The 27,598-nt window shown below is 38.7% G+C and overlaps 1 protein-coding gene across 2 annotated transcripts in view; it reads left to right on the forward strand.

The window, feature by feature from the left end:
• Positions 1 to 27,598, forward strand: part of LOC135103675 (uncharacterized) — a 55,548-nt gene that overhangs the window by 27,431 nt on the left and 519 nt on the right. The window contains exons 1-9 of one of the 2 annotated variants that reach the window (XM_064010243.1): positions 316 to 526; positions 11,735 to 13,901; positions 15,193 to 15,361; positions 15,594 to 15,744; positions 18,709 to 18,924; positions 19,308 to 19,412; positions 20,268 to 20,476; positions 20,914 to 21,084; positions 24,909 to 27,598. The exon at positions 24,909 to 27,598 is cut by the window's right edge and continues 519 nt beyond it. In XM_064010243.1, coding sequence (XP_063866313.1) covers positions 12,755 to 13,901; positions 15,193 to 15,361; positions 15,594 to 15,744; positions 18,709 to 18,924; positions 19,308 to 19,412; positions 20,268 to 20,476; positions 20,914 to 21,084; positions 24,909 to 25,062 — 2,322 coding nt within the window. In that variant the 5' untranslated portion in view covers positions 316 to 526; positions 11,735 to 12,754 and the 3' untranslated portion in view covers positions 25,063 to 27,598. Of the gene's footprint in view, positions 1 to 315; positions 527 to 11,734; positions 13,902 to 15,192; positions 15,362 to 15,593; positions 15,745 to 18,708; positions 18,925 to 19,307; positions 19,413 to 20,267; positions 20,477 to 20,913; positions 21,085 to 24,908 lie in introns of those variants that run through there. The other variant, XM_064010244.1, reaches the window with a different exon arrangement.

Genomic DNA, 27,598 nt, shown 5'->3' on the forward strand with positions numbered 1-27,598 from the left:
TATTCAATGGCCTTTCCCTCCTCCTGTTTTTAGTTTTCTATTATTGTTATCATTATGTTTTGGTTCTCTCTCTCTCTCTCTCTCTCTCTCTCTCTCTCTCTCTCTCTCTCTCTCTCTCTCTCTCTCTCTCTCTCTCTCTCCTGCTTTTTTTTTCAACTTCAGTCTTATAAAAGCAATACCTAGATCATGGTTGGTTTTTACACACACACACACACACACACACACACATATATATACACACACACACACACACACACACACACACCTCTGGCTGCAGAGGTCCCGCCATCTATTGAGTGAGAGTGGAAGGAGAAGTGAGAAGAGTGAAGCCCGCAGGGGGAGGAGGCCAGGAGGGAGGAGGGGCTATACAGTAAACACGAGCTGCCCGCCGCCCGTACCTTCACTCGAGATGCCGCCGCTCGGGGAACCTTCACTAAGCCTGACCCTGAGCAAAGGTTACGCAGAGAGTGGCATGGAAGGGCGGCGCGGGCACTTCACTATACCTGCCTGCACCTCCCACCACTAGGTAACTCGGTATAGCTTTTCTTGCACCCTCATGACTGCTCCCCGTGAGGTCTGGTGGGTGGTTTTAGAGGTAATGGGTGATAGGTTTGGTCAGTGTATGTTTTCTGAGTGTAATTTAACGATGTGGTAATTTACTATAACCATCTACATTTCCTACCACTAGATAACGTCGTACAGCTCTTCCTTTACCTTCATGACTGCTTCCCGTGTGATCCTGTGGGTGGTTTTAGGGGTACAGGGTGATGCTGTTTGGTTAATGTTTGTTTTATGGATGTGCTCTAGCAAGGGTATGGAAGGACGGTCCGAGTTGTCACGATACCTGCGTGCATCCCCGCAACCCCATGACTGCTTCTCGGGAGGTCTTGTGAATGTTTCAAGAGGCGCAGGGTGATGTGGTTTTGCAACTGTGTTTAATGGGCGTAGTGTAAGACGTGACCTAGTTGAAGGTGCAACATTCACTCTGCTTTAGCCAGTTCTGTGACTCGGCTCAGTTCTGAGTGAAGGGTGACTGGTGGTGGCTGGCTGACCTACACTGGGCTGTGGTTTGTGAGCCTCATTCTTTATCGGCACCTTTCTGCTTCTGTTGGGTCAGTTTAGCCACCTGATTTGTTTTGCTGTGTTGTGGAAAGAAAAGTTTAGTCCAAGTCAGTGATGTTTATGGTAAGAAAGAACAGAATAAGAAAAGTGACAGTGTTTGAGTGCAGTGAAGGTCATTTTATGGATCCCCAAGAAACAAATAAGAATGAAAGATTGTTAGTAAAATGTAGAAGAATGAGTGTTAATGGACACCCACCTGTGATCAGGGTGAGTGGAGTGAAGTAGGTAACTGGAACCAATGAGAAAGGAAGTGAGAATATATCAGCTATTTTGACAAGTGTGTTGTGTGCAATGTGTTGTGTTGTGTGAGACAGTTGCATGCCTATTAAATAGATAATGACAGGTTTTGTTGCATTGGTATTGATTTTAAAGATTTAACATGCATTAGTGATTTGTCTGAAATCTCTTAATTACTATCAGAAAATATGTTTCCCTGGTTACTTAGATTGTCATTGGTCATATCAATTAAGTGGTATACAAATAGCAGACTGTTAGTGCAGAAACGAATTAGCTCAAATGATACCTAAATATTAGTGTTTATATTAAATCATTTCAATGCCTCTTTATTTGTGTTTATTTATTTATGCATTTTTTTTATAACGATTAGTAAGAAATGTGCTTAAGTTGTTAATCTGAGATGTCTTTGAGTGCTCTTTGACCTTTGAGATTAACCATCATCTTATTAAATCACCACAGACCAAATGACTTAATGAAGAGAAGTTCTTTCATAAATGACCCATAGATTGGACGTGTATGTTCCATTGCCCTAATAGACACTTTAATGAAATGTTAGCTTGCTAGGCAATTTAGCAGATCATTAAATTGCAAGAGTGTTATAGAGCCTTAAACCACCAGTCATCCTTGTTCCACAAACCGGAGCCACACTCCTGCCATACTCTTACATTGAACATAAATGGGAGTAGCAAATTCCTCTCTATGCATGTGAAAATTAAGAGATTTGTTGACCACAGGCAGAAATCCCAGATCTTCAGCAACCATATGGAGGTATTTGCCTTCCAAGTAATATTTAGTGAAAGATCCAATATCTTAACATGGAAAATAACCTCAGACAAATTTTGTAAGACCTTTGCTATTGTTTAGAAATGCTAGGAATCAGACTGTCATGGTGGTGTCATGGTGCTGGCAACTTTATGAAAGGAGTGAGAGTGATCAACTTGAATGTAAATCTTGAGATCATTAATAACTAAACTGTAGTTGCTAGCTTATAATCTTGACCTTTCCTTCTTGGTGGAAGTTTGCCTACATTCAGCATGTTCCTAAAAAGGATGACTATTCTCATCCCTCAAACTATTGTTTAATGTTTAATTTCCTGCCTATCTAAAGTTTTTAATCAATCCTCAACAGGAAGATTCTTAAACATCTATCATTTCACAACCTATCTGGTCACTAGTATGGGTTCCGTTAAGGCTGCTCTAGAGGTGATCTGGCTTTCCTTACTGAGTCTTGGTCATCCTCTTTTACAGATTGTGGTGAAGCTTTTGTTTTTGCCCAAGATATATCAAAAGTTTTTGATAGAGTCTGGCACAAAGCTATGATTTCCAAATTACCTTCATACAGCTTCTATCCTTCTCTCTGTAACTTCATCTCAAGTTTCCTTTCTGACCATTCTATTGGTGCTGTGGTAGGCAGTCACTGTTCTTTTCCTAAATCTATGGACGGTGGTTTTCCCCAGGCTTCTGTCCTGTCAGCCACTTTCTTCCTGTTATTCATAAATGATCTGAACCAAACTTCTTGTCGTATCCATTCCAGCACTGATGATACCACCCTGCACTTTTCCACGTGTTTTAACAGACGTCCAACTCTTCAGGAAGTAAACAGTTCATGCAGGAAAGCCACAGAACACCTGACTTCTAATCTCTAAAATTTCTGATTGGGGCAGAGCAAACTTAGTATGTTCAATGCCTCAAAAACTCAATTCCTCCATCTATCAACTCAACATAACCTTCCAGACAACTGTCCCCTCTTCAATGACACTCAACTGTCTCCCCTCTTCTATACTAAACATCCTCGGTCTGTTCTTTACTTATAATCTAAACTGGAAACTTCACATTTGATCTCTAGCTAAAACAGCTTCTATGAAGTTAGGTGTTCTTAGTTATCTCTGCCAGTTTTTCTCACCACCCCCTCCCAGTTTTTCTCACCACCCCCTCCAAGGTGCTAACTTTGTACAGGGGTCTTATCTGTCCATGTATGGAGTATGCTTCAAATGTATGGGGGTTTCCACTCATACCACTCTTTTAGACAGTGTGGAATCAAAAGCATTTCGTCTTATCAACTCCTCTTCTCTGTCTTCAGCCTCTTTCTCAGCACCACAATGTTGCATCTCTTGTTATCTTCTGCTTCTTTCATGCCAGCTGCTCTTCTGATCTTACTAACTGCATTCCTATTCCTCCCTTTTTCCCATGGCCTCATTGCACAAGACTTTCTTCTTTCTCTCACCCCTATTCTGTCCACCTCTCTATTGCAAGAATTAAGCACTATTCTCAGTCATTCATCCCTCTCTCTGGTAAACTTTGGAACTCCCTGGCTGCTTCTCTATTTCCACCTTCCTATGACTTGAACTCTTTCAAGAGGGGGGTTTCAAGACACTTATCTGGTAATTTTTGACAACTGCTTTCAACTCTGTTTGGGGACTGGCACCTCAGTGGGCCTTTTTTTTTTACTGCAGTTTTGTTGCCCTAGGCTGTTGCTCCTCCTACATTAAAAAAAAAAAAAGGGCTACTCTTGTGGCCTTAGATTTCATTTTTATCTTACCACTATCCACAGAAGTTTTGACACCTATAAATTTATCTTTCATGTAAATGTGGGAGTGAAAATGAGTCATTGTATTACCAATATCTTTAAGGAATAAAGAAGCTCCCAGTTTTAGGTGGAGTGGAAACTTACATCTGTAGTCCTCTCTCAAATATCACATAAAATGTAATGGTGAAGAACACATCTAAACTAAAACCTTATAATGACCTCAAACTTGACCACATTCAATCTGCTACAAGGCTGGCATTATGTGTGGTTGAGAAATTATGGTACCTTCCCCATAATGTCACTATTTATAGTGACTGAAACTGGCACCTTTTTCTTCTTTGAAAGTTGGCTCATTATCCAGATTTATTTTTTCTTCCCATTTTGTATGAATGTTTTATTGTCATGTATCTAAAGCAGTGATTTGCAAAATGTGCACTGTGACCATCACCAAGGTATGCCATCCAATTTCTTTAGATAGGTATGTATTCCTAAATATGTGCCATTTAGTAGGCCTACGCTACACTGACTACTGCAGGATTGGTGAGCTGGCAAAGTTCAAGATGTACTTTTGATGCGCCAGTAAACAACAGAGTTTGAGAACCACTGATCTAAAGGTTTCTGTAGAAATTTTTTTTTTTTTTTAATGGCCAGGGGCAGCAAAATAAAAAATAAAAAAATTAAAAAAGTCCACTAAGATGCCAGTCCTCAAATAGGGTTTGAAGCAGTAGTAAAAATTTGAAGGATAAGTGTCTTGAAACCTCCCTCTTCAAGGAGTTCAAGTCACAGGAAGGTGGAAATACAGAAGCAGGCAGGGAGTTCTAGAGTTTACCAGAGAAAGGGATGAAGCATTGAGAATACTGGGTCACTCTTGTATTAGCGAGGTGGACAGAATAGGGATGAATGAAAGAAGAAAGTCTTGTGCAGTGAGGCCATGGTAGGAGAGGAGGCGTGTAGCAAGGCTGTGGGAGGAGCGGAAGCATGCAGTTAGCGAGATTAGAAGAACAGTTAGCGTGAAAATAGCAGTAGAAGATAGCAAGAGAAGCAACATTGCAGTGATGAGAAAGAGGCTGAAGACAGTAAGAGGAGAGGAGCTGATGAGACAAAATGCTTTTGTTTCTACCCTGTCTAAAAGAGTGGTATGAGTGGAACCCCCCAGACATATGAAGCATACTCCATACATGGACGGATAGTGCCCTTGTACAGAGTCAGCAGCTGGGGGGAGTGAGAAAAACTAGCAGAGACTTCTCAGAATGCCTAACTTCGTAGAAGTTGTTTAAGCTAGAGATGAGATGTGAAGTTTCCAGTTTAGATTATAAGAAAAGGACAGACTGAGGATGTTCAGCGTAGAAGAGGGGAACAGTTGAATGTCATTGAAAGAAGAGGGGATAGTTGTCTGGAAGGTAGTGTTGAGCTGATAGATGGAGGAACTGAGTTTTTGAGTCATTGAACAATACCAAGTTTGCTCTACCCCAATCAGAAATTTTAGGGAGATCAGAAGTCAGGCATTCTGTGTGAACTGTTTACTTCCTGAAGGGTTGGACTCCTATGAAAAGACGTGGAAAAGTACAGGGTGGTATCATCAGTGTAGGAGTGGATAGGACAAGAAGTTTTGTTTAGATCATTTATGAATAATAGAAAGAGAGTGGGTGACAGAACAGAACCCTGAGAACACCACTGTTAATAGATTTAGGAGAACAGTGACCATCTACCACAGCAACAATAGAATGGTCAGAAAGGAAACTTGAGATGAAGTTACAGAGAGAAGGATAGAAGCTGTAGGAGGATAGTTTGGAAATCAAAGCTTTGTGCCAGACTCTATTAAAAACTTTTGATATGTCTAAGGCAACAGCAAAAGTTTCACAAAGTCATCTAAAAGAGGATGACCAAGACTCAGTAAGGAAAGCCAGAAGATCACCAGTAGAGCGACATTGATAGAACCCATATTGGTGATCAGATAGAAGGTTGTGAAGTGATAGATGTTTAAGAATTTTCCTGTTGAAGATAAATTAAAAAACTTTACATAAGCAGGAAATTAATGCAATAGGACAGTAGTCTGAGGGATTAAGACAGTCACTGTTTTTAGGAACAGGCTGAATGCAGGCAAACTTCCAGCAAGAAGGAAAAGCATTTTTTTTTTTTTTTTTATGTAGGAAGGACACTGGCCAAGGGCAACAAAAATCTAATAGAAAAAAAATGCCCACTGAAATGCCAGTTCCATAAAAGGGTCAAAGCAGTGGTCAAAAATTGATGGATAAGTGTCTTGAAACCTCCCTCTTGAAGGAATTCAAGTCATAGGAAGGTCAAAATACAGAAGCAGGCAGGGAGTTCCAGAGTTTACCAGAGAAAGGGATGAATGATTGAGAATACTGATTAACTCTTGCGTTAGAGAGGTGGACAGAATAGGGGTGAGAGAAAGAAGAAAGTCTTGTGCAGCGAGGCTGCAGAAGGAGGGGAAGCATGCAGTTAGCAAGATCAGAAGAGCAGTTAGCATGAAAATAGCGGTAGAAGACAGCTAGATATGCAACATTGCGGCGGTGAGAGAGAGGCTGAAGACAGTCAGTTGGAGGAGAGGAGTTGATGAGACGAAAAGCTTTTGATTCCACCCTGTCTAGAAGAGCACTATGAGTGGAACCCCCCCAGACATGTGAACCATACTCCATACATGGACGGATAAGGCCCTTGTACAGAGTTAGCAGCTGGGGGGGTGAGAAAAACTGGCAGAGACGTCTCAGAACACCTAACTTCATAGAAGCTGTTTTAGCTAGAGATGAGATGTGAAGTTTCCAATTCAGATTATAAGTAAAACACAGACGGAGGATGTTCAGTGTAAAAGAGGGGGGCAGTTGAGTGTCATTGAAGAAGAGGGGATAGTTGTCTGGAAGGTTGTGTCGAGCTGATAGGTGGAGGAATTGAGTTTTTGAGGCATTGAACAATACCAAGTTTGCTCTGCCCCAATCAGAAATTTTAGAAAGATAAGAAGTCAGGCGTTCTGTGGCTTCCCTGCGTGATATGTTTACCTCCTGAAGGGTTGGACGTCTATGAAAAGACGTGGAAAAGTGCAGGGTGGTATCATCAGCGTAGGAGTGGATAGGACAAGAAGTTTGGTTTAGAAAATCATTAATGAATAATAAGAAGAGAGTAGGTGACAGGACAGAACCCTGAGGAACACCACTGTTAATAGATTTAGGATAAGAACAGTGACCGTCTACCACAGCAGCAATAGAACGGTCAGAAAGGAAACTTGAGATGAAGTTACAGAGAGAAGGATAGAAACCGTAGGAGGGTAGTTTGGAAATGAAAGCTTTGTGCCAGACTCTATCAAAAGCTTTTGATATGCCCAAGGCAACAGCAAAAGTTTCACCAAAATCTCTAAAAGAGGATGACCAAGACTCAGTAAGGAAAGCCAGAAGATCACCAGTAGAGTGGCCTTGATGGAACCCATACTGGCGATCGGGATAGCAGATGGAAATAGGTAGGTGTGTTTCATACAGGGACTGCCACGTGTAAGCCTGGTCGCTTCTTGCAGCTTCCCTTATTTCTTATGTTCTTATGATCAGATAGAAGGTTGTGAAGTGATAGATGTTTAAGAATCTTCCTGTTGAGGATAGATTCAAAAACTTTAGATAGGCAGGAAATTAAAGCAATAGGACAGTAGTTTGAGAGATTAGAACGGTCACCCTTTTTAGGAACAGGTTGAATGTAGGCAAACTTCCAGCAAGAAGGAAAGGTAGATGTTGACAGACAGAGCTGAAAGAGTTTGACTAGGCAAGGTGCAAGCACGGAGGCACAGTTTTGGAGAAAAATAGGAGGGACCCCATCAGGTCCATAAGCCTTCCGAGGGTTTAGGCCAGCGAGGGCATGGAAAACATCATTGCGAAGAATTTTAATAGGTGGCATGAAGTAGTGAGAGGATGGAGGAGAGGGAGGAACAAGCCCAGAATCGTCCAAGGTAGAGTTTTTAGCAAAGGTTTGTGCAAAGAGTTCAGCTTTAGAAATAGATGTGATAGCAGTGGTGCCATCTGGTTGAAGTAGAGGAGGGAAAGAAGAAGAAGCAAAGTTATTGGAGATATTTTTGCCTAGATGCCACAAATCACGAGGGGAGTTAGATCTTGAAAGGTTTTGACATTTTCTGTTAATGAAGGAGTTTTTGGCTAGTTGGAGAACAGACTTGGCATGGTTCCAGGCAGAAATATAAAGTGCATGAGATTCTGGTGATGGAAGGCTTAAGTACCTTTTGTGGGCCACCTCTCTATCATGTATAGCACGAGAACAAGCTGTGTTAAACCAAGGTTTAGAAGGTTTAGGACGAGAAAAAGAGTGAGGAATGTATGCCTCCATGCCAGACACTATCACCTCTGTTATGCACTCAGCACACAAAGACGGGTCTCTGACACGGAATCAGTAGTCATTCCAAGGAAAATCAGCAAAATACCTCCTCAGGTCCCCCCAACTAGCAGAGGCAAAACGCCAGAGGCACCTTCGCTTAGGGGGATCCTGAGGAGGGATTGGAGTGATAAGACAAGATAAAGATATGAGATTGTGATCGGAGGAGCCCAACGGAGAAGAAAGGGTGACAGCATAAGCAGAAGGATCAGATGTCAGGAAAAGGTCAAGAATGTTGGGCGTATCTCCAAGACGGTCAGGAATACGAGTAGGGTGTTGCACCAATTGCTCTAGGTCATGGAGGATAGCAAAGTTGTAGGCTAGTTCACCAGGATGGTCAGTGAAGGGAAAGGAAAGCCAAAGCTGGTGGTGAACATTGAAGTCTCCAAGAATGGAGATCTCTGCAAAAGGGAAGAGGGTCAGAATGTGCTCCACTTTGGAAGTTAAGTAGTCAAAGAATTTCTTATAGTCAGAGGAGTTAGGAGAGAGTTATACAGCACAGATAAATTTAGTATGAGAGTGACTCTGTAGTTGTAGCCAGATGGTGGAAAACTCGGAAGATTCAAGAGCGTGGACACGAGAGCAGGTTAAGTCATTGCGCACATAAACGCAGCATCCAGCTTTGGATCGAAAATGAGGATAGAGAAAGTAGGAGGGAACAGAAAAGGGGCTATTGTCAGTTGCATCAGACACCTGAGTTTCAGTGAGGAAAAGAAGATGAGGTTTAGAAGAGGAGAGGTGGTGTTCTACAGATTGAAAATTAGATCTTAGACTGCGAATGTTGCAGAAGTTAATGAAGAAAAAGTTGAGGGGGTGTCAAGACACTTAGGGTCATCGACAGAAAGGCAGTCCGACCTGGGGACATTTATGGTCCCCTCCCCAGATAGGGACTCCAAGGCTGGTGTAGGAGTCGCCATGATGATTTTAAAATTTTTGAGTGAAGGGTGTGTGTGTTATTAGGTGCTTGTAGTTTTGTGTGGAGGAAGAGAGTTGTCTTTAGAGGGCAGGCTGTGACTGCCCCCTTGTGTTGTGAGACACAAAGGGAAACGTTCAGTGAGGTCACAGCTGGGTTTAATGATAAGTTCACAGCACCCCCCTGAACAGTGCTTTAGACCTCACTGGGAGTGATTATCGTTTCGGCAGGTGTCTACTGCCTCCTCCTCCTAATGGAAAACATCATTGCAAAGAATTTTAATAGGTAGCATGAAGTAGTCAGAGGATGGAGGAGAGGGAGGAACAAGCCCTGAATCTTCCAAGGTAGAGTTTTTAGCAAAGGTTTGAGTGAAGAGTTCAGTTTTAGAGATAGATGTGATAGTAGTGGTGCCATCTGGTTGAAATAAAGGAGGAAAGAAGAAGAAGCGGAGTTATTGGAGATGTTTTTGGTTGGATGCCAGAAGTCACGAGGGGAATTAGATCTTGAAAGATTTTGACACTTTTTATTAAAAAGGACTTTTTGGCTAGATGGAGAACATACTTGGCATGATTCCAGGCAGAAATATAAAGTGCATGAGATTCTGGTGATGGAAGGTTGAAGTACCTTTTGTGGGCCACCTCTCTATCATGAATAAGACGAGAACAGGCTGTGTTAGACCAAGGTTTGGAAGGTTTAGGTGGAGGGCCACCTCTCTATCATGAATAAGATGAGAACAGGCTGTGTTAGACCAAGGTTTGGAAGGTTTAGGTGGAGAAAAAGAGTGAGGAATGTATGCCTGCATGCCAGACTCTGTCACCTCTGTTATGCACTCGGCACACAAAGACTGGTCTCTGACACAGAAGCAGTAGTCATTCCAAGGAAAATCAGCAAAATACCTCCTCAGGTCCCCCTAACTAGGAGAGGCAAAATGCCAGAGGCACCTCCACTTAGGGGGATCCTGAGGAGGGATTGGAGCTATAGGACAAGATACAGATATGAGATTGTGATTGGAGGAGCCCAATGGAGAAGAGAGGGGTAACACTATAAGTAGAAGGATTAGAGGTTAGGAAAAGGTTAATAATGATGGGCATATCTCCAAGACGGTCAGGAATACGAGTAGGGTGTTGCAGCAATTGCTCTAGGTCATGGAGGATAGTGAAGTTAAAGACTAGTTCACCAGGATGGTCAGTGAAGGGAGAGGAAAGCCAAAGCTGGTGGTGAACATTGAAGTCTCCAAGAATGGAGATCTCTGCAAAAGGGAAGAGAGTTAGAATGTGGTTCACTTTGGAAGTTAAGTAGTCAAAGAATTTCTTCTAGTCAGAGGAGTTAGGTGTGAGGTATACAGCACAGATGAATTTAGATTGAGGATGACTCTGTAGTCATAGCCAGATGGTGGAAAACTCGGAGGATTCAAGAGCATGGGCACAAGTGCAGATTTAGTCATTGCGTTCTTAAACACAACATCCAGCTTTGGATTGAAAATGAGGATAGAGAAAGTAGGAGGGAACAGAAAAGGGGCTACTGTCAGTTGCCCCAGACACCTGTGTTTAAGCAAGGAAAAGATGAGGAGGTTTAGTAGAGGAGAGGTGGTGTTCTACAAATTGAAAATTAGATCTAAGATCACAGATGTTGCAGAAATTAATGAAGAAAAAAGTTGAGGGGGGGGTGCCAAGGCACTGTCGATACCAGAAAAGCAGTCTGACCTGGGGATATTTGTGGTCCCCTCTCCAAATGGGAACTCCGAGACTGTCTGGGAAGGTATTTAAAAAGTCTAGATAATTACATTGTGGGTTACAAATGAGTTCTGCAAATGAAAAAGAGCAATACTTGGTCATATGCATGGAAATGTGAGTTAGAAATTCATATCACACCAACACACATTATGCACATGTACACATCTCTGCTGTGGTGTTCATCAGGCTGCATGACTGTCCATTCTGCCCTGACACATGCATTTGTGTCTTTCAATATTCATAAACAAACTCCTTGATAAAGACTACTTGTTTTCCAATAAAAGTTGACCAGTGTTCCAATAAAACAGACTTAATTTCCAAATAAGCGGTCTTGTATTCTGACGAAGTCACCAAGCATTCTCACCAAACTGATCTGCATTGTGATCAGCTGAATTTTGAACTAAAGGATTTTTGGCTGAAACTAAGGAATTATAACTTTTAAGAGAGGAAGGATAAAGACATCTTTGAAAGCAGCAGTGTTGGCAAAATTGTTGGAAAAACTACTTTCTTCCCAGTCCTCAGACAATCACACCCTCTTTTCCATATCTTATTATGCTTATCTTTCTTGCAGGAAATGTATGCTAGGCAAGCTTAGAGTTTAGTAAGGTAATGGTAGGGAAATAAATGGACAAGAATGGTGAGATCTTAACATTTTTGTACATGGTCTCATTTACAGTGGATCTTTCTTTACTGGTACTAGTGTGCCCCACAAACCACAAAATGTCAGCTGTAGTCAGGCAAAGTAGATGACCTTTTTGTTATTATATTGTATTCACTGAATAGTTTTACCTTCACTGACAAGATTTTTTTCTTCCTACAGGAACCTAAGAAGTCTTGGTGCTTAACATGGAAGAAGAAAAGTTAGCTGCTAAAAGTCATTCAAGAGTACAATTAGATTAAAAAAATCATTTGATAGGAAAGTATTTTGAATTACTAAGTTGCATTAATGTGCGCTAGGAAGAACTCTATACCAAGTACTACCAAAGATTATACATACTAGATTATATAGATCAGAAAATAAGCCTCAGAAAGACTGCTTATTTTATTGTAAATAAGTACATAAGGAATGTCTGTTTAGCTGATGTACATGCATGAGTGTAGTTGTGTGATATGGTTGGGCTTGGGTGGTATGCCTGGTTAGCAGTTTGCCTCCTGTGGTGGATATTCTCTGTGGAGGTGACTGCCCAGCTGCCCGACGATCTGCTCACCACCACAGTTCTTATGACATTGCAGTACTCCTTCATGCTGCTGTTCATCATTTCTGCAGCACATCTCTACCACAACCTGCTCCCACATCCCACCCAAGGAATCATTGGCAAGGGACTCTCATGAATGTGGACTCTTGAAAGGATTGCATACTGAATAGAACTGAAATTTATAGGGAAAAGAAACTCTAATGAAAAGGATAGCTGATGAGAGCAGCAGTCCTCACATTAACTGAAAGGGAAACACCCAGGCCTAGCATGGTGGTGTCTATGGCAGGAGTGCTTGTTGCCCTGGCAGTGGTGGCAGGGCATGTGTGGGTTGTCTACATCACTGCGCCACACCTCCTACCCCCTGATGCCTGGCTCATTACTGCCCTTGATCTGCTGGCTCACTGGGCTCTGGTGTGGGAGATCACTGCTTTCTGCACATTTCTTAATGAGGTGGAAATAAAAGGAAATAGTGGTGGGTTTGTGACCGAATTAAGAAACAGATGGATATAGTGCATCTTTGAAGCGTTGTTAGTACATTGCAAAAAATAAAATAAAATAAACTGAATAGTATTTAAAAGCATCTTAATTGTGTGTAAGGCAAATTTTAATGAAAAATCATATTATTATAAGTTAACATTTTCATTATGGAAAAAAGTGGAAATGAAAACAGTCTACATGTCAGCATAAAGTTGCACGCTCTCAGTGTGATCAAGCCAGCTGTTAACATTGATACCATGAACAACTCAACTTCTGGGGAGAATATAGACATTCCTGGCAATGGTGCTGACAATATGAAGACTGAAAAAGCAGATCATTCCAAGGCAGAGTCACTGTCATCATCAGAGGAAGGAGAATATATATCCTGCACTAATTCAGTAGCACCTGAGGAAGCCAGTAGCCATCCATCCCCAGTGCTGCCACCTGAGCCCACTTGTAATGTAAAGATGAGTGCAAACGTGGCCAGTAAACTCAATCAAATGCGTGAGTCAAGGGAGAGTTTGGATGATAACACAGAAAACAGTGAGGATTTAATAGATGAAATGAATGAGCAACCTCACATGGACCCTGGTACCCAGAATGCCACTAGCACCTCACAGAAACCTTTGTTGCGGCAGGTGTTTCCTTGTATTTCCTGCCTTCCATTTGAGAACAATATTGTATTCTGCTTTGTTCTCTCTGTCTGGGATAATATAGTTGGGCCTCAAACTGTTAATGTGTGGAAAAGAAAATCCTTTCCTACTCAGAAGACCTTTGATGATTTGTTTGAGGGAGAAGTGGAGGTTGGTGAAGATCTCACAAATGTAAGGAGAGCAAGCATCCAGTCACTGTTGGGCATGGAGGCAACACATCAGAGCACTCCCACTTCAGTTGCTGGGAGTTGGTCAGAAAAACAGAATGAGGGTAGAATTAATTCTAGAAGCTATAGCAGCACCTCCAATGATTCTGATATGTATTCTTCCACTGAACAAGAACGGAAATCTCCAGCAAAACGTATTGGAAGACTGTTAAGCAGCACCAGACGGTTATCATCACCACGGCTAAATAGAGATGGAAACAGAGGACTGTCAAGTAGTGCTGAAGCCTTCTGTGAAGATGTTGGGAATTCCATTTTGATGCAGTCTCTCAGCACTATCAAGGATAAACCAAAGACAGCACAGGGAGATGTGAATTTCAGACCTGAAGATTTTCAAGATGGAGGTGCTCTTCCAGAACCTAGAGTAAAGGAGCAAGTTCCTCAAAGTGATCCTGCAAAGAACTTCATTGACTGTGAAGGAGAACCAGAGGGACAAGGTATTTCCAAAGTTATATTATGCAGTAATCCCTTGACTATCATGGTTGTTATGTTCCAAAATCTCCAGCAATAAGTGAAAATCCTCAAAGTAGAAATAGCACCGTGTTCAGCAGCATGACTCAGGCAGCCCAGGTGACCTGGGTTGCCCAAGTCACCCATCTGAACAGTTCTGGGCATCTCCCATGATACTGTAAACAAATCATCAACATTGCCATGGAAATGGCCACATTCTACCCAACTCTGTAGCAGCATACATATGGCTGACACTTACACACTTGGTGATTTGTATTACTTGCTGTCCTCGGCGATGAGTTTCTTAGTGAAGATCCATTACTAATATCATTGATTACCAATCCCATTTCCTTTATTTTCATTCTTTTATATATTTAAGACTCGTTGCTTTACTTACTAGTGCATGTCATTGCATGTATGCGGACAGTATTGTAGTCATCTGCAATAAATGAGCGAGTATGATACTGATATAAGTATGGTTAGGCGGCCATTTTTGTTGTGACATTATCACAGCACAGAGTGCACCACCACCTCACTCATAAATCTTTTCTGCACTCCTAAACAATTTTTTAAACTCACTTACTTTTAGACACATCCTTACATAAAAAAAAAAGTAAATAAAATAAATTCAGTACACTCACCTTTGAAGTTACTAAAACTTGATTAAAGATGATGATGACAGTATGTGTGATTCTTTGTTTGCGCATCTATGGTACACTTCGTATTTTCTTTTAATATATTTTAATGAATGTGGTATACAGTACAGCATCATACTGCTTTTTTTTTTTATTTATTTTTTTTTTTTTTAGGATAGGAAATTATTATTTTACCACAGAAAAAATTAAAATCTAAAAATATACAAATACCTATTGGCCCCAGAAACCTGCAATATACTGAGGAGTCCATGATATAAATTTAGATACATTAGCCAGAAAAATCCACAATATACTGAAGGTGCAATAGGTGAACCCGTGATAGTTGAGGGATTACTGTATACCCATGTATGCATCATTCAATTTGTGTTGCTTGGATGACATTTTGCTCGATTTCATATATTGTTTCATGCATTGTTTCAAGTATATTTTTATTTATATTTTCATTTATTTATTTATTTATATATTTTTATTTTTATTTATTTATTTATTTATTTTATTTATTTTCTTTTATTTTCTTTTATTTATTTGTTTATTTATTTATTTATTTATTTTATTTATTTATTTCATTTATTATTATTGTTATTATTTATTTTTATTTTTATTTTTTTCTGGAAATGTGCAGAATTTGGCAGCAAGTGGGTGTATGGACGCAGCCGGCTGAGAGTGGGCACAGTGGTATGGTATGTGACAGTGCACAGCGTTGGGGTTGGACAGGTGGGGCCGGCCTCCAAGAAAGTTACTTCCTCCCTCCATGTTGTGCCACACCAGGGAATCATCATTGTTGCTGCAAGGTAATGCTCCTGATAATAAATTTTTTATGTTGCTTATGATTACCTTGTTCATGATTTATTCTAAAGAAAACAACTGAAGTGATATAGTGAGATAAATCTGAAAATGTTTTTGTTCATAAATGTGCATATTCTTAGTGATTTATTTGAAAAGAAAATTTGAATTTTCATTGATGTGTGAAACCATAATCTTTTTATAACCGTTGCTGTTTAAAAAATCCTGAACCTTTGCCAGGTTCACTGTGGATGAGGAAGAAGGTGCTGTGCCATACTGCCTCTCCATGGTGGTGCCTCTTGAGGAATACAACAACTTCCTCCCACTCAGTCAAATGGTCATCAGGTGGCTGGTCACCATTGCAACTACCACAAGATTATTACTTACAAAGGTGTGGTTGTGGGTGTGATGTGACACATAATTAGTCTAATTCAGTTTAGTGTAATTCTTGGTTTAGTACAAACCTATTTACTGAAAGTATGAATTACAGTGGAACCTTGGTTGTCAAACTTAGTTTGTTCCTCAGTTCCCTTTGAAATCCAAAATATTAAAAAACCGAAACTATTTTCCCCATAGGAATCAATGTAAAATGGATTAATCCATTCCGATACACCAGTCTACCCTGTCTCAGTGGCTTGTGATAGACGCTCCCACAGCCAAGATGGCTGCTTCACAACATCTCCACCTCACAAATTATTTATCCAGAAAGGATGTATTGAATGAACTTAGTAACATAGATCTTCTTTTGTGTGCCATGCAGATATTCTCTTTGTTACCAGTCTAGTGAGGAAAGCCTTACAGAGTGACAGAGAGAAGCAACCCACTTAACACCAAACTGAAGGTGACCATAACACTTAGACATCTTGCTGCTGGGAAAAGCTACTGGGAAAATGCAGTGTGTAGTAGTGATGGTGTTGTGGGTTGTTGAGAGAGCCACGGGTGGCTCAGGATTACTCCTGAGTGTTGAAAACTGTTTACATCGAGGGTCTTCAACGGGATCACATTTACCTTATTTCAAAGATTGAATTACTGTCTGCCCCACTGTGTCTCTCCTCCAAATGTACAAAAATTAAGTAAATATTTATAGAATCTATAAATTAGTAATAAACGACAGCTTTTGCTATGTCTTTTAATATTTAAAATCAAGTAACTTTGTTCTAGAACCAAATTATGGAACTGCAACTTAAGTAATAATGAGTTCAAAATTTTGTTTGAAAACAAATTTGTTTGAAAAGGGAGGTGTTCAGTAACTGAGGTTCCACTGTACCTTGCTGGGGGAGCTTAGATCTCTTGATCTTTTTTGCTAGTAATGCTGGGTAATGTCTGTCCTAGTTTACAAAAAATACAACTTAGCATGTGCTCAGATATGAGGGAAGATTACAGTGCATGGTTTATTTGGGATGTGGTTTTAAATTCTCATGCCATCCATCAGAACTTTTTCTACCATTACAATGGGGGTTTGATGAAAGTCTTGCCTAATTATTTTGCCTCTGTAGGTTCTCATACTTCTGGCCTAATCAGTGTGTCATTCAGGTTAGGTGTGCAGAGGGGAGTAGGTCTCTTATGGTGCAGCAGGGATAAACTAGGTCTGCTGTTTGGCCTGCTGCAGAGATAGCCACAAATGCCATGTAGCTGACCTTCACCCAGTGTGGTGCATTAGAGTGGTGATTTCCAATCTTTTATGCATGCACCCTTCTGGGAGCTTTAAGAAATTCACATATCCTAGCACCTAGGATGAATAATTACAAAAAAATGGAATATTTTACATTTCTTCTAGTTTTAAGACTGAAAATGTATAAATAAAACTGTTAGGACTCTGTTTTAAACATAGAAAATAACAACTCAAAAATAATTGTTATATCACATCTCAACCTGTGAGGAGCAAGGTGTGTCTGAGTGTAATATATAGTGGAGCCTTGGTTCTTGAACTTAATTCGTTCATGGAAGCCATTCGAAATCCAAACTGTTTGGAAACCGAAACTATTTTCCCCATAGGAATCAGTGTAAAATAGATTAAGCCATTCCTGAACACCCGTCCACCCAGTCTTAGCAGCTTATGACTGATGTTTCCACTGCTAAGATGGCTGCTCCACATCTCCAGCTCAGAAATTATTTATCCAGATAGGACATATTGAATTAACTTTGTGACATGGAACTCATCAGAAGGTACTGTTTAGACCATGCAGGTACTCTTTTTGTCATCGATTAGTGAAGAAGCCTTACAGAGTGACACAGAGAGAAGCAACCCACTGCCAAAATGGTGATCACAACACTAAGACATCATACTGCAGGGAAAATGCAGTTGTGTAGTAGTGATGGCATTGTGGGTCATCAAAAGAACACAGGTGGCTTGGGATTACTCCCAAGTCATGAAAACTGTTTGTTTACATTGAAGCTCTTCAGTGGGATCACATTTACCTGATTTCAAAGATTGAATTACTGTTTTACCCCTTGTGTCTCCTCCAAATACATACAAACAATGAAAATACTTATAGAAATTATAAATTAGTAATAAACAGCAGCTTTTTCTTTGTCTTTTAGCATTTGAAATCAAGTAACTTTGTTCAAGAAACAAATTATGGTATGGCAACTGAAGTAGTTATAACTTATAACTTTTGTTCAAAAAAGGAGGCATTTGGTAAACCAAGGTTCCACTGTAGTAATGTAATACAAAAATTTATAATTCTTTAATCTAAATTTGAATTAATTACTTATGTAACACAATTTTCTTTCTGAAACATCTTTTCTTACTGTGCATTCATATATAATGGCCATGTCATGGACATGCTACATCACAATTTCCCTCCTAAAACATATTTTCCTATTGTGCACTCTTGTATAAACTGGCCATGTAATGTACCCCATTACTTCCAAGTACCCTTTGAAAACATTCATGCACTCTGGGGTGCACCATGCACTCAAATTGACGATCATATCATTGTATTAGAGATAGGTTTTCTCCACCCTAGAGATTTGAGGGAGTACTGATTGTATCTCTGATACAATCAGTGACAGGAGTTGAGTAATATTATGCCCTCTGTTCCACCATGAGGAAAATATTATACACACAGTGAAGTAAGTGCAGACTGTTACTCAACTTTTGTCCATGACTGTACTATCTCTTTTAAGGGAGTAAGTAAGTAGATCTTTTTCTGAAGTTAAATGTGAAAGATTATGCCTAATATATATTAGAAATAGATAGTTATGGATGTGTTACATTACATTTACATTGAGCTGGATTCCTGCATTCAGCATTTTCCCAGGAAGTCACCAAATGGTCAGTTACATTAGGAGAGTGCAAAATGTATAATATTTGCAAGAAGTTGGTTTACACTCGTATTTGTATGATTTTCAGCATGGTCTTAAAGGAGGAAAACTAGTGAAGGAGAAGCTGGTGGAACTGTGTGAGGTGCTTGTGGCCCTGCGCAGCGCCTCGCTGGACCAGTACCCGCTGACCCCAGCTGGGCAACCTCCAGATGACCGCAGGTTTGCAGAGGTGATTCTGACATCACACCTGCAGACCATGGGCAGCACAGTGGTGGTGGCAGACTCCCCAAATGCTGCCAATAAGGTGTGAGGCTGTCAAGAGTTGTTTCCCATTCTTTTCAGTGCATTTTATGACTGGTATTTTTTCTTGTATTTTATGACTGGCAAAAACTGCCAAGAATTACTTAAGGCCCATGTCTTTGGCATAAATTAATAATGTAAACCAAATTAATCCATAAAAGTAAACTTCTAGAAAACAGTCTCTCATGAACATGATATATAATGGAAGTTAGGTAACACATAAATCTGATGTAATTATTATGGTAGCTAAATATAGTGATGATATTTAGAGGAAAATAAATTGTATCCTTAGACTTTCTGAGGCTTTCAGTAAAGAGGAAGAGTTCATGATTATTTATTGAGATAGTACTACAGAAACAGATGAATTTGGTAACTGCATTTCAACAGGTAATAATGTGGTTGGCACAGTTCTCTGACCCCAGCACCCTCCCAGCCTCCCGATTGTGCCTCTCCTACACACAGTGGCCCTTCCATCCTGGTCTTTTCATACAGGTACATGTGGCATCTTCTAGAATGATTATTTAAGACACTGATTCAGCCTTTGTTTTCTGCATTGTTTGGCAGTCTTATTCTTATAATTTGACTATAGATCTGTCAAGCATAGAGATTAAATCAATCCTGATGAATAGTTGGGGAATCAGTAGTCTGTGATTTACCAGTGTGAACAGCATGAAACATACATATTATATTTGACTTCTTACAGGTTACCAAGTTTGAGAAATTATAATTATTCACACATCTCTAAGAACTTGGAAGTAGTTGTAGTGACACATCCAAATAGTCTTTGGTGTCTTGTGTGGATGTATAAGGCCTCTACAAGATTAGTAGCTGTTGGAAACCACTCAAAACACCTTACTTCGTTGCTGTTTTAGTGAGAGACAAGACATGAAGTTTCCAATTTAGATAATTTGTAAAGAACTGAGCTAGGATATTCATTGTAGAAGAGGGGGACAGTTGAGTATCATTAAAGAAGAGAGGATAGTTATCTGGAAAGTTGTGTTGGAGGGATTGGGTTTGTGAGGCATTGAACATCCCTAAGTTTGCTCTGCCCCAAGCAGAAATTTAAGAAAGATCAGAAATTAGTGTTTCTATAGCTTCCATAGTAGTGCCTTTAGGTTAGATATTTTTTACCTGGACCATATGTTGATAATTAAAGTAAAAGACATGCTTACATGTTTCAATAACTGAAACTGTAGTAACCAGGATACCACCAGACTGTCAGATACCACTTGATCAGTGTCTTAATTTTTGAAGGATATATTTTTTTCTATCATTTGAATCCATAATACTAAAACCACAATTAATTTCTCTATAATGTAACATGGTTTCTTCATTTGCCAACAAAAGGGAATAGTACGGAGCTCAAATGGGGAAGTGAACCTCTCTGCTCAGAAGTTGATCCAGTCCTCCCGGCCACTGACAGTCGTTGATGTCAACCGAGGCACAGTGAAGCAGACTGGTCCTCCTGATCTTCATGCTCGTCGCAACTCCTCAGCTTTGCGTCAGGAACTAGTCTCTCTCTGGCATGGCCTCTCAGACATATCTGTACCCTCAGAGTAAGTTCTAACTGGAAACTTGCATAGCGTACTGTGAAAAAAACTGCCGATTAAATTTATTTTAAGGATAAAAATTTATCAATAAGGTAAAAGGAATTGGTGAGTGGAAGAAAACTAAGTTTATTCATGGCCTTGATCTTACTTGTTACATAAAAAAAATACATACTCGTATTTTTTTTCCATTTGCTTATGTAATGAAAAATTGCCTTTTATTCCTGAATTTATTATTATTATTATTATTATTACTGTTTGAAAGTCTTCCATAATTTATATGTGAAATGAGGGGTTACCTTAGATGTTATACAGTATTTTCTTTATGCAAATAGTAGAGAGGTGTAAAGTAATAAAATTGTGACTGAAATGTTCAGGGACAAGATCCATAGGAATAAGCATTTTGTAGTCATTTTTAAAAATGATCATTGCAAGCTTCCCCACAGGAGCCTGCTGGAGTCCATGCGTTCGGCAGCCCCCATGGTGAAGCGTTTCCTGCATGACTATGACCGCTTGAGTTCCTGCACTAATGAGGTGCGGCAGGACTTTATACGAGCATTTTTGCGGTCTCTCAGCTACACTGCCTTGGCACTCATCACCTGGACTAGACATGAGTGGTGAGTGTCAGTCTCTTCACATTGCTTTTTTGGTAGCAATGGACTAACATGAATTGGGCATATTTTTACTAGAAGTAGGTTTTAGATTATAGTTCTACTTGATTTTATTTAATTTCACCTTTATAATTCATGGTATCAATTTGGTAACAAATAAGGCTTTAAATATCTCCAGAGACATTAATTTTCTCTTGTCATTCATTTAATGAACAGAAAAGTAAAAGTTGTTGCATGTTGACCTACTCTCAAAGCCATGTCCCATACTTCTAAGCCATTCTAGAGCAACTGATTTTTGCTTTCAAGTGTTTGTTTGCATAGTTATCTTCCCTTCAGAATATCAATTTGGAAACAGTAAGATCACATCAACACTATTTAGTCAAGAATGAAAATAACTCAAATAAGACTCAAGTTTGTATAGTATTCGTACAGGTTGTTGAAATAAGAGCAAGGTTATAAACTGTTTTATTTGTAATGTCACAACAATAACCTTTATTAAAAATCAAGAAGTCTTCAGTATGTTGAGAAGTGGATACTTTAAAGAATAGCTGCTGGAGACAATGGGCATGTTCATTTTTTGCCCATACTCACTAAATTGTTATTTTGTGCACAAAATTACCCTTGAACATTAATGACAGCAAATTATTTGTCTTACGTTGGCTGTCACTATCACCTGATGTGTTAACAACTTACTGGGTGTGGGAAAGTCAACATATCAATTGGCCATTTAAAGATTTTTTTTATCCTTTCCTTTTTGAATAAAAAATAAATAAATAGACAGATGTGGGGAGAAGGAATGTGTCCTGATGAGTGCACTAGTCATTTGCTCCTTAATAAAAGGCACATCTCAGGCTGTAGACATTCTGCAGTTCAGAAAAGAGTAATCCTATTCACATAACTAATCCTTTAAGCTTGCTTGGCAATTCCTTTAAGCTTGCTTGGCAATGTGGCCAACAAATATCAGTGGTGCTTTTATGTATACCCACCTTACTCATATTACAAAATAATTCAGTGCAGTTTGCCCACATTGATCATCCACATGAATGATGAATAATCATTGAGGGGAAGGAGGTCTCCCAGATGTTTCTTGGTTTTTGGGGTAAGGCTACTGTGCCTTTATTGTTTGTCTCTCTAGCTTACTCCAACTTCCCTTAATGTGTTCAATGTTTTTGTTTTGTTATTCTTGCCATAAGACCCTCAATGTGTTCAATGTTTTTGTTTTGTTATGGGCAAGAATAAGACATTGTAGGACTACAGACATTATTTTTGCCATAAGACCCTCAATGTGTTCAATGTTTTTGTTTTGTTATGGGCAAGAAATAAGACATTGTAGGACTACAGACATTATTTTTGCAGCCTGTCAATCTGTTTAAATTTTTCTTGGACAAGTCTTGTCACATGTTCACATAGCCTTGCCAATACTTATTTTCCATATCCCAATTCCTGATGGTTTTACTCATTTTATACCTTTTGAGTGTTTTTGTTTATGCAGACTGATTATGTGAAATGACATTAGGAGAATACTGATTGTCCATTATACTACAGAAAATACTGAAGACTGAGGGAAGTAGAGATAAGAAAAAATAAATAAATAAATAAAAATAAAATAAAATAATTAAAAAAAATAAAATTACATGGTAGCCTACTCCAACAGTCAATAGACGACTGGGTCAGGGAGCAACACCTCGTCCTGTGACTATTCATTCATGTTCATACAAGCATACTGCAGTGGCACGTTCTGTACTATGACTAGAGTGGGGGTACACTTTGACCCATTGTAGTTTCAGTCTCCATCTTGTTTCAGAGGAGGGAGGTATACACAGGAGCATAGGTGGGTGTTATTGCAATAATTTATCACAATAATGATATGTTATTGGCTGTCTGATAAATATTTTTCTCACATTATTGATTCATCAACATTGCCGATATTTTTGGTTCCAAACTAGCAATAATCAATAATTTTAGTTTCTGGAACATGAGCACATTAAAGTTTTTACTTTCAAAATAAAATGTAGTTATTTTATTTAAAACTACTTTTCATTAGTGAAAAGACAGGATAAACACTGAATTATTTTTTTCCAAGATTTTTCCAAAAAGTTTTTTGCAAGTTTTCTAAGATAAAGATAAAAAATTTTTTAAATATCAACATCATTATCTACTAGTATTTGAATTTTAGAATTATTGATTTATGTGTTATCGGGCGACAAATTTATCACCAGTTGTTGATTGTTGGTTATCACTGTTTAGGTTATTGTTATTGATTTATTGGTTATGGTAATTTTTTTTACCAGCTATGTGCAGGAGGGATTACCCTATTCCCCTCACACACAAGGTGGATCACAAAGGTTAACAAAGACCATGCAGCAGCATGACTCAAACCTGACCAAACTCATCCTAACCTTTAAAGGTTATATGATATGATGCTAAGAAGGGCTGACTACTGGTTCTGGCTCTAAGTAGAGGTTGGGAGGATTAGCTCTTGCAATAAATGGCTGTCTCCCTGATTAGTCTTTTTTACAGTTTCTTTTTGAGGTCACATCTGCTACTCTCTTGTTTCTTTCAGACATAACTTAATTTTCCTTAGAATTTTTCCCTCTTTGGAATCATATTTTGTTTCTGTGCTTCTTCAGTATTACTGTTGTCAGAAAGTTCAGTAATCCAATCTTCGTTTTCTACATATGGTTCATCACCCCCCTCATCCTCGTTATCAGTCTATTTCCTTTCTCTTGAACCAGGCTGCTGAGGCAAGAGTAAGGTATCTATCTCCACTCTTAGTCTCTCACCCTCAACAGCCATGCATACATATCATGTAGCACCTTTGCATACAAGCTTTATTTTTACCTGCAGCAGTTTGGTTCAAGAGAAAGAGAAGAGACCGATAAGGATAAGGAAAAAAATTTAAAACTAAAAGAGACAAGTGAATAAATTACAAAGACTATGTAAAAAATGAAGATTGGATTACTGGTGAGGTCCTTTTCAACAACAGTAAATAAAAAAAAAAAAATCAGAATAGAGAAAATTCAGTGATAATTGAAAAAAAAACAAGAAAGCACATCAGACCACAAAAAGTTAAATGTAAATAAGATGGTATCAGGAAGATACCATTGCAAAGGCTAATCCTCCTAACTTTCAACCAGAACCAGGAGCCCTCTTAGCATCATGTCCGCACAGCAAGATGGTCTGAGGAAGGTAATGAAACTGAAGACTGATCCTGCTGCAGGAGGTGTTTTTATGTCAGAATTTCCTTAAGTCAGTAAAGGCCCTGTTATGGTTATTTTTTGAGGTTTTATTGTAAACTGGAAAATTCTGGAACTCCCTGCCTGCTTCTGTATTTCCTCCTTCCTATGACTTGAACTCTTTCAAGAGAGAGGTTTCAATACACGTTATCCTTCAATTTTTTATGATTCTCTTGATTGCTCATTTGGGATTGGTGCCTAAGTGGGATTTTTTTTCCCTCTCTGGTTTTGTTTCCCCTGGCTAGTGACCCAATTGCATTAAAAAAAAATAAAAATAAATAAAAATAAAAAAATTGAGCATTACATCCTTAGAAACTTATCATTACATCAATCATTACTAGTGACCCAATTGCATTAAAAAAAAAATAAAAGTAAATAAAAATAAAAAAAATTGAGCATTACATCCTTAGAAACTTATCATTACATCAATCATTACATCATCTTAAACATCAATCATTACATCATCTTAATCAAGTCACATTGTAATGATATGTTTCATTTAGGCAATATTAATTTAAAACAATTACTTTACCTTTACACATATTTTGACAAAAATTAGGTAAATCAGTTATAGATGGTCAACTATTCTTACAGGTCAGTCCAACGTCGGAAGTCTGGCTATGGTTCCCTGAGGCGTGCACTGTGTTCTGTGTTTGACTTAGACGAGGCAGACCTGAAGGTAGTGCTGGCCCAGGCAGAGATCCTCGAGCCTGGATTTTACTCATATGTCTCCTCATTGTCACAGTGAAGGTGGAGAGCAGCCCCACAAATTCCATTTTCTTCAGGTTGTAGTTTCTGGTCAGTCTGAGTAATGTCTCAGCAAAGATTTTATCCTGCAAGAGAGAGATTTTAGTAGCAGTGTTGCAGGAGTGAGCAGTTAGTTAAGTTACATGATTCATTCTTGCCATAATCCTTAAGGAAATGTCATAAGAAATTACTGCCGACCTCTGATGTCAGGAAAATAGTATATAATTTATTACTAATGAAGTGGTATGCTATCAAAAAATATATATGTAAACTGTACATATAGTATATTGTATACCCACTGTTTAAAATGTCCAGAGCAAACATTTCATGAGAATACAAATAATCCATGTTATGTTTGTGTTGAACTTGTCACAGCAATTGTGTCTAGTCCCAAATTTATTCCAGGATGTTGAACTTGCATCTGATTTCATCGATACATTTCCTCTATACATTTAAGTATATTCTTAAGATGATGAAAGCTAATAAAGATCTAAAAATCATTGGTGTTGAGCATGTAATAGAAAACTTGTTCTGAGTCAGTACAAGGTGAACATTTTTTTATATAGGAGTCTGGAAAAAACACCCATGATCTCGATACAAAAATTAGTGTGTGGCCCAATAATACTGCCAATTAAGACCACCTATACAGTCTTTTCAAAGGTTTTAAATTATCAGCAAATTTTGTTTTTGTGTGAAAAATAATAATGTTTTGCTTGTACATAGTGATGATGGTACTGACAGTACACATGCAAAGCTGTAGAGTGGTTATTTTTGCACATAGCAAATTGCTTATCAAAGTACACTTAATGCTTATCAAAGTACACTTAATGCTGGTACAGAACATTAAAAGCAGGCCTAGTATTTAAAGTCTACACCAGATGTATGCAAGTAAGGAAATCTTGCTTTTCTCTAAAATTCCATTGAGTTAGAACACAATGTGATTTCCTCTAATTCAAATAGTGTTCAAAAGCTGAAAACTACCAATGTGATTTCCTCTAATTCAAATAGTGTTCAAAAGTTGAAAACTACCAATCAAACCATTCACAAGAAGAATCTACTGTAATGTTTAAGTAATTTTTGTAAAATCTGTGATATGCTTTATACTTTACCTTAATGTATTTTAAACTACTGCACCCACTGAAGTTCAGTACTAATATACAGCAAAATATACTTACTTTAGTTCCCAGTTAGAGATGATTCTGTCCACAATGACAGCAGCATCTTAAATTCCTTCACATGTTTTTGCCATTAGTCTGTCTTTCCAGATGTAAAAATTTTCAATCTACTGCCAGCTTGCTATAGGCCATTTATAGCTTCATTGTTGCTGCTAGCACTATGCAGAGGGCACCATGGATGATGGTCACATTTAACCTCCCTGCAAAATATATATGTAATAAATTATTGACAGTTGTGCTTCTTGGGCCCAAAAGATAAATTTATGGTTCTATATATAGTAGGGCTTCACTTTTTGAACTTAATGCAGACTTATGACTTGTAAGATAAATGGCAACCACATCAAAACACACACACACACACACAAGATCACAACTTGCTAAAAATCTGGATTAAATTGGGTATATGCTACACTTCTTGAACTTAAATAATTTACAAATTATTATGTGTTTGTGGTTTATCCACCTCAGCATGAAGCATTTATTGCCAAAGATTTGGAATTTTCCTGGTCTATCATACGAGCTGCACTGGACCTCAGCTGCAGCCTGACTGCACAGTGAATTCAGTTCCCACTGGTGTGTGAGGGTGACTGCACAGCTGCATTCAGTGATACTCGTGCCTTCTTATCTTTGTCGTCTTGAGTGTATGGAATAATTTGAAGTGGATATTTTAATATGCTACAGTCATCTTGATTATGATTCACATTACTCAATACTGCTAGACAGATGAAAAGTTGTTAAAAAGTTGCATGTAGTTCTGTTTTAATACTGTATCTTGTCAATGCTCTTAATTATTAAACAAAAAAACATTCAACATTTACATGTGTACACAAAGTCCTCTAAGTTACTAGAGTCACAGTACATTTAGTGCACAGAATATGCTTAGCTTGGCTTTCAGGTAACATCATTGTTGGAGTAACCAAAAAGGAATTTTAATTCATTGCTGGCATAAGAATCTACCAGTTTTGCTAAGTTTAGTGCTAGATAATTTTGTATGACATGATAAATCACCTAATTTAGAGGCTTCACTTGAATTTAGACTTCATATTAAAAAGACCATTTTTCATGGAAAGCCAAAGTTATAAAGTTCATGTAACTACTGGCAACTGAACCACCACCAGTGCTTGTAGTAAAATGAAATTATTCTGGAAAATAGATTACACTATTAATGAGTAACAAATAAGAATCCAAGAAATGATAAGTGATATAAGCTGTGTATCAAATTACTTCTTGAAAGAAAAATCCAAAGGTAAAGACACAGAGTAGCCAGAATTATTGCTGGAAATGATTTAGTACAGTGACTACATAATGCTGAGATCAATAAAATGCTGATCCATGATATGTTATGTAGTGACAGCACTCAGA

The sequence above is a fragment of the Scylla paramamosain genome, chromosome 9, assembly GCF_035594125.1.
Source record: "Scylla paramamosain isolate STU-SP2022 chromosome 9, ASM3559412v1, whole genome shotgun sequence".
Classification (NCBI taxonomy): Eukaryota; Metazoa; Arthropoda; class Malacostraca; order Decapoda; family Portunidae; genus Scylla; species Scylla paramamosain.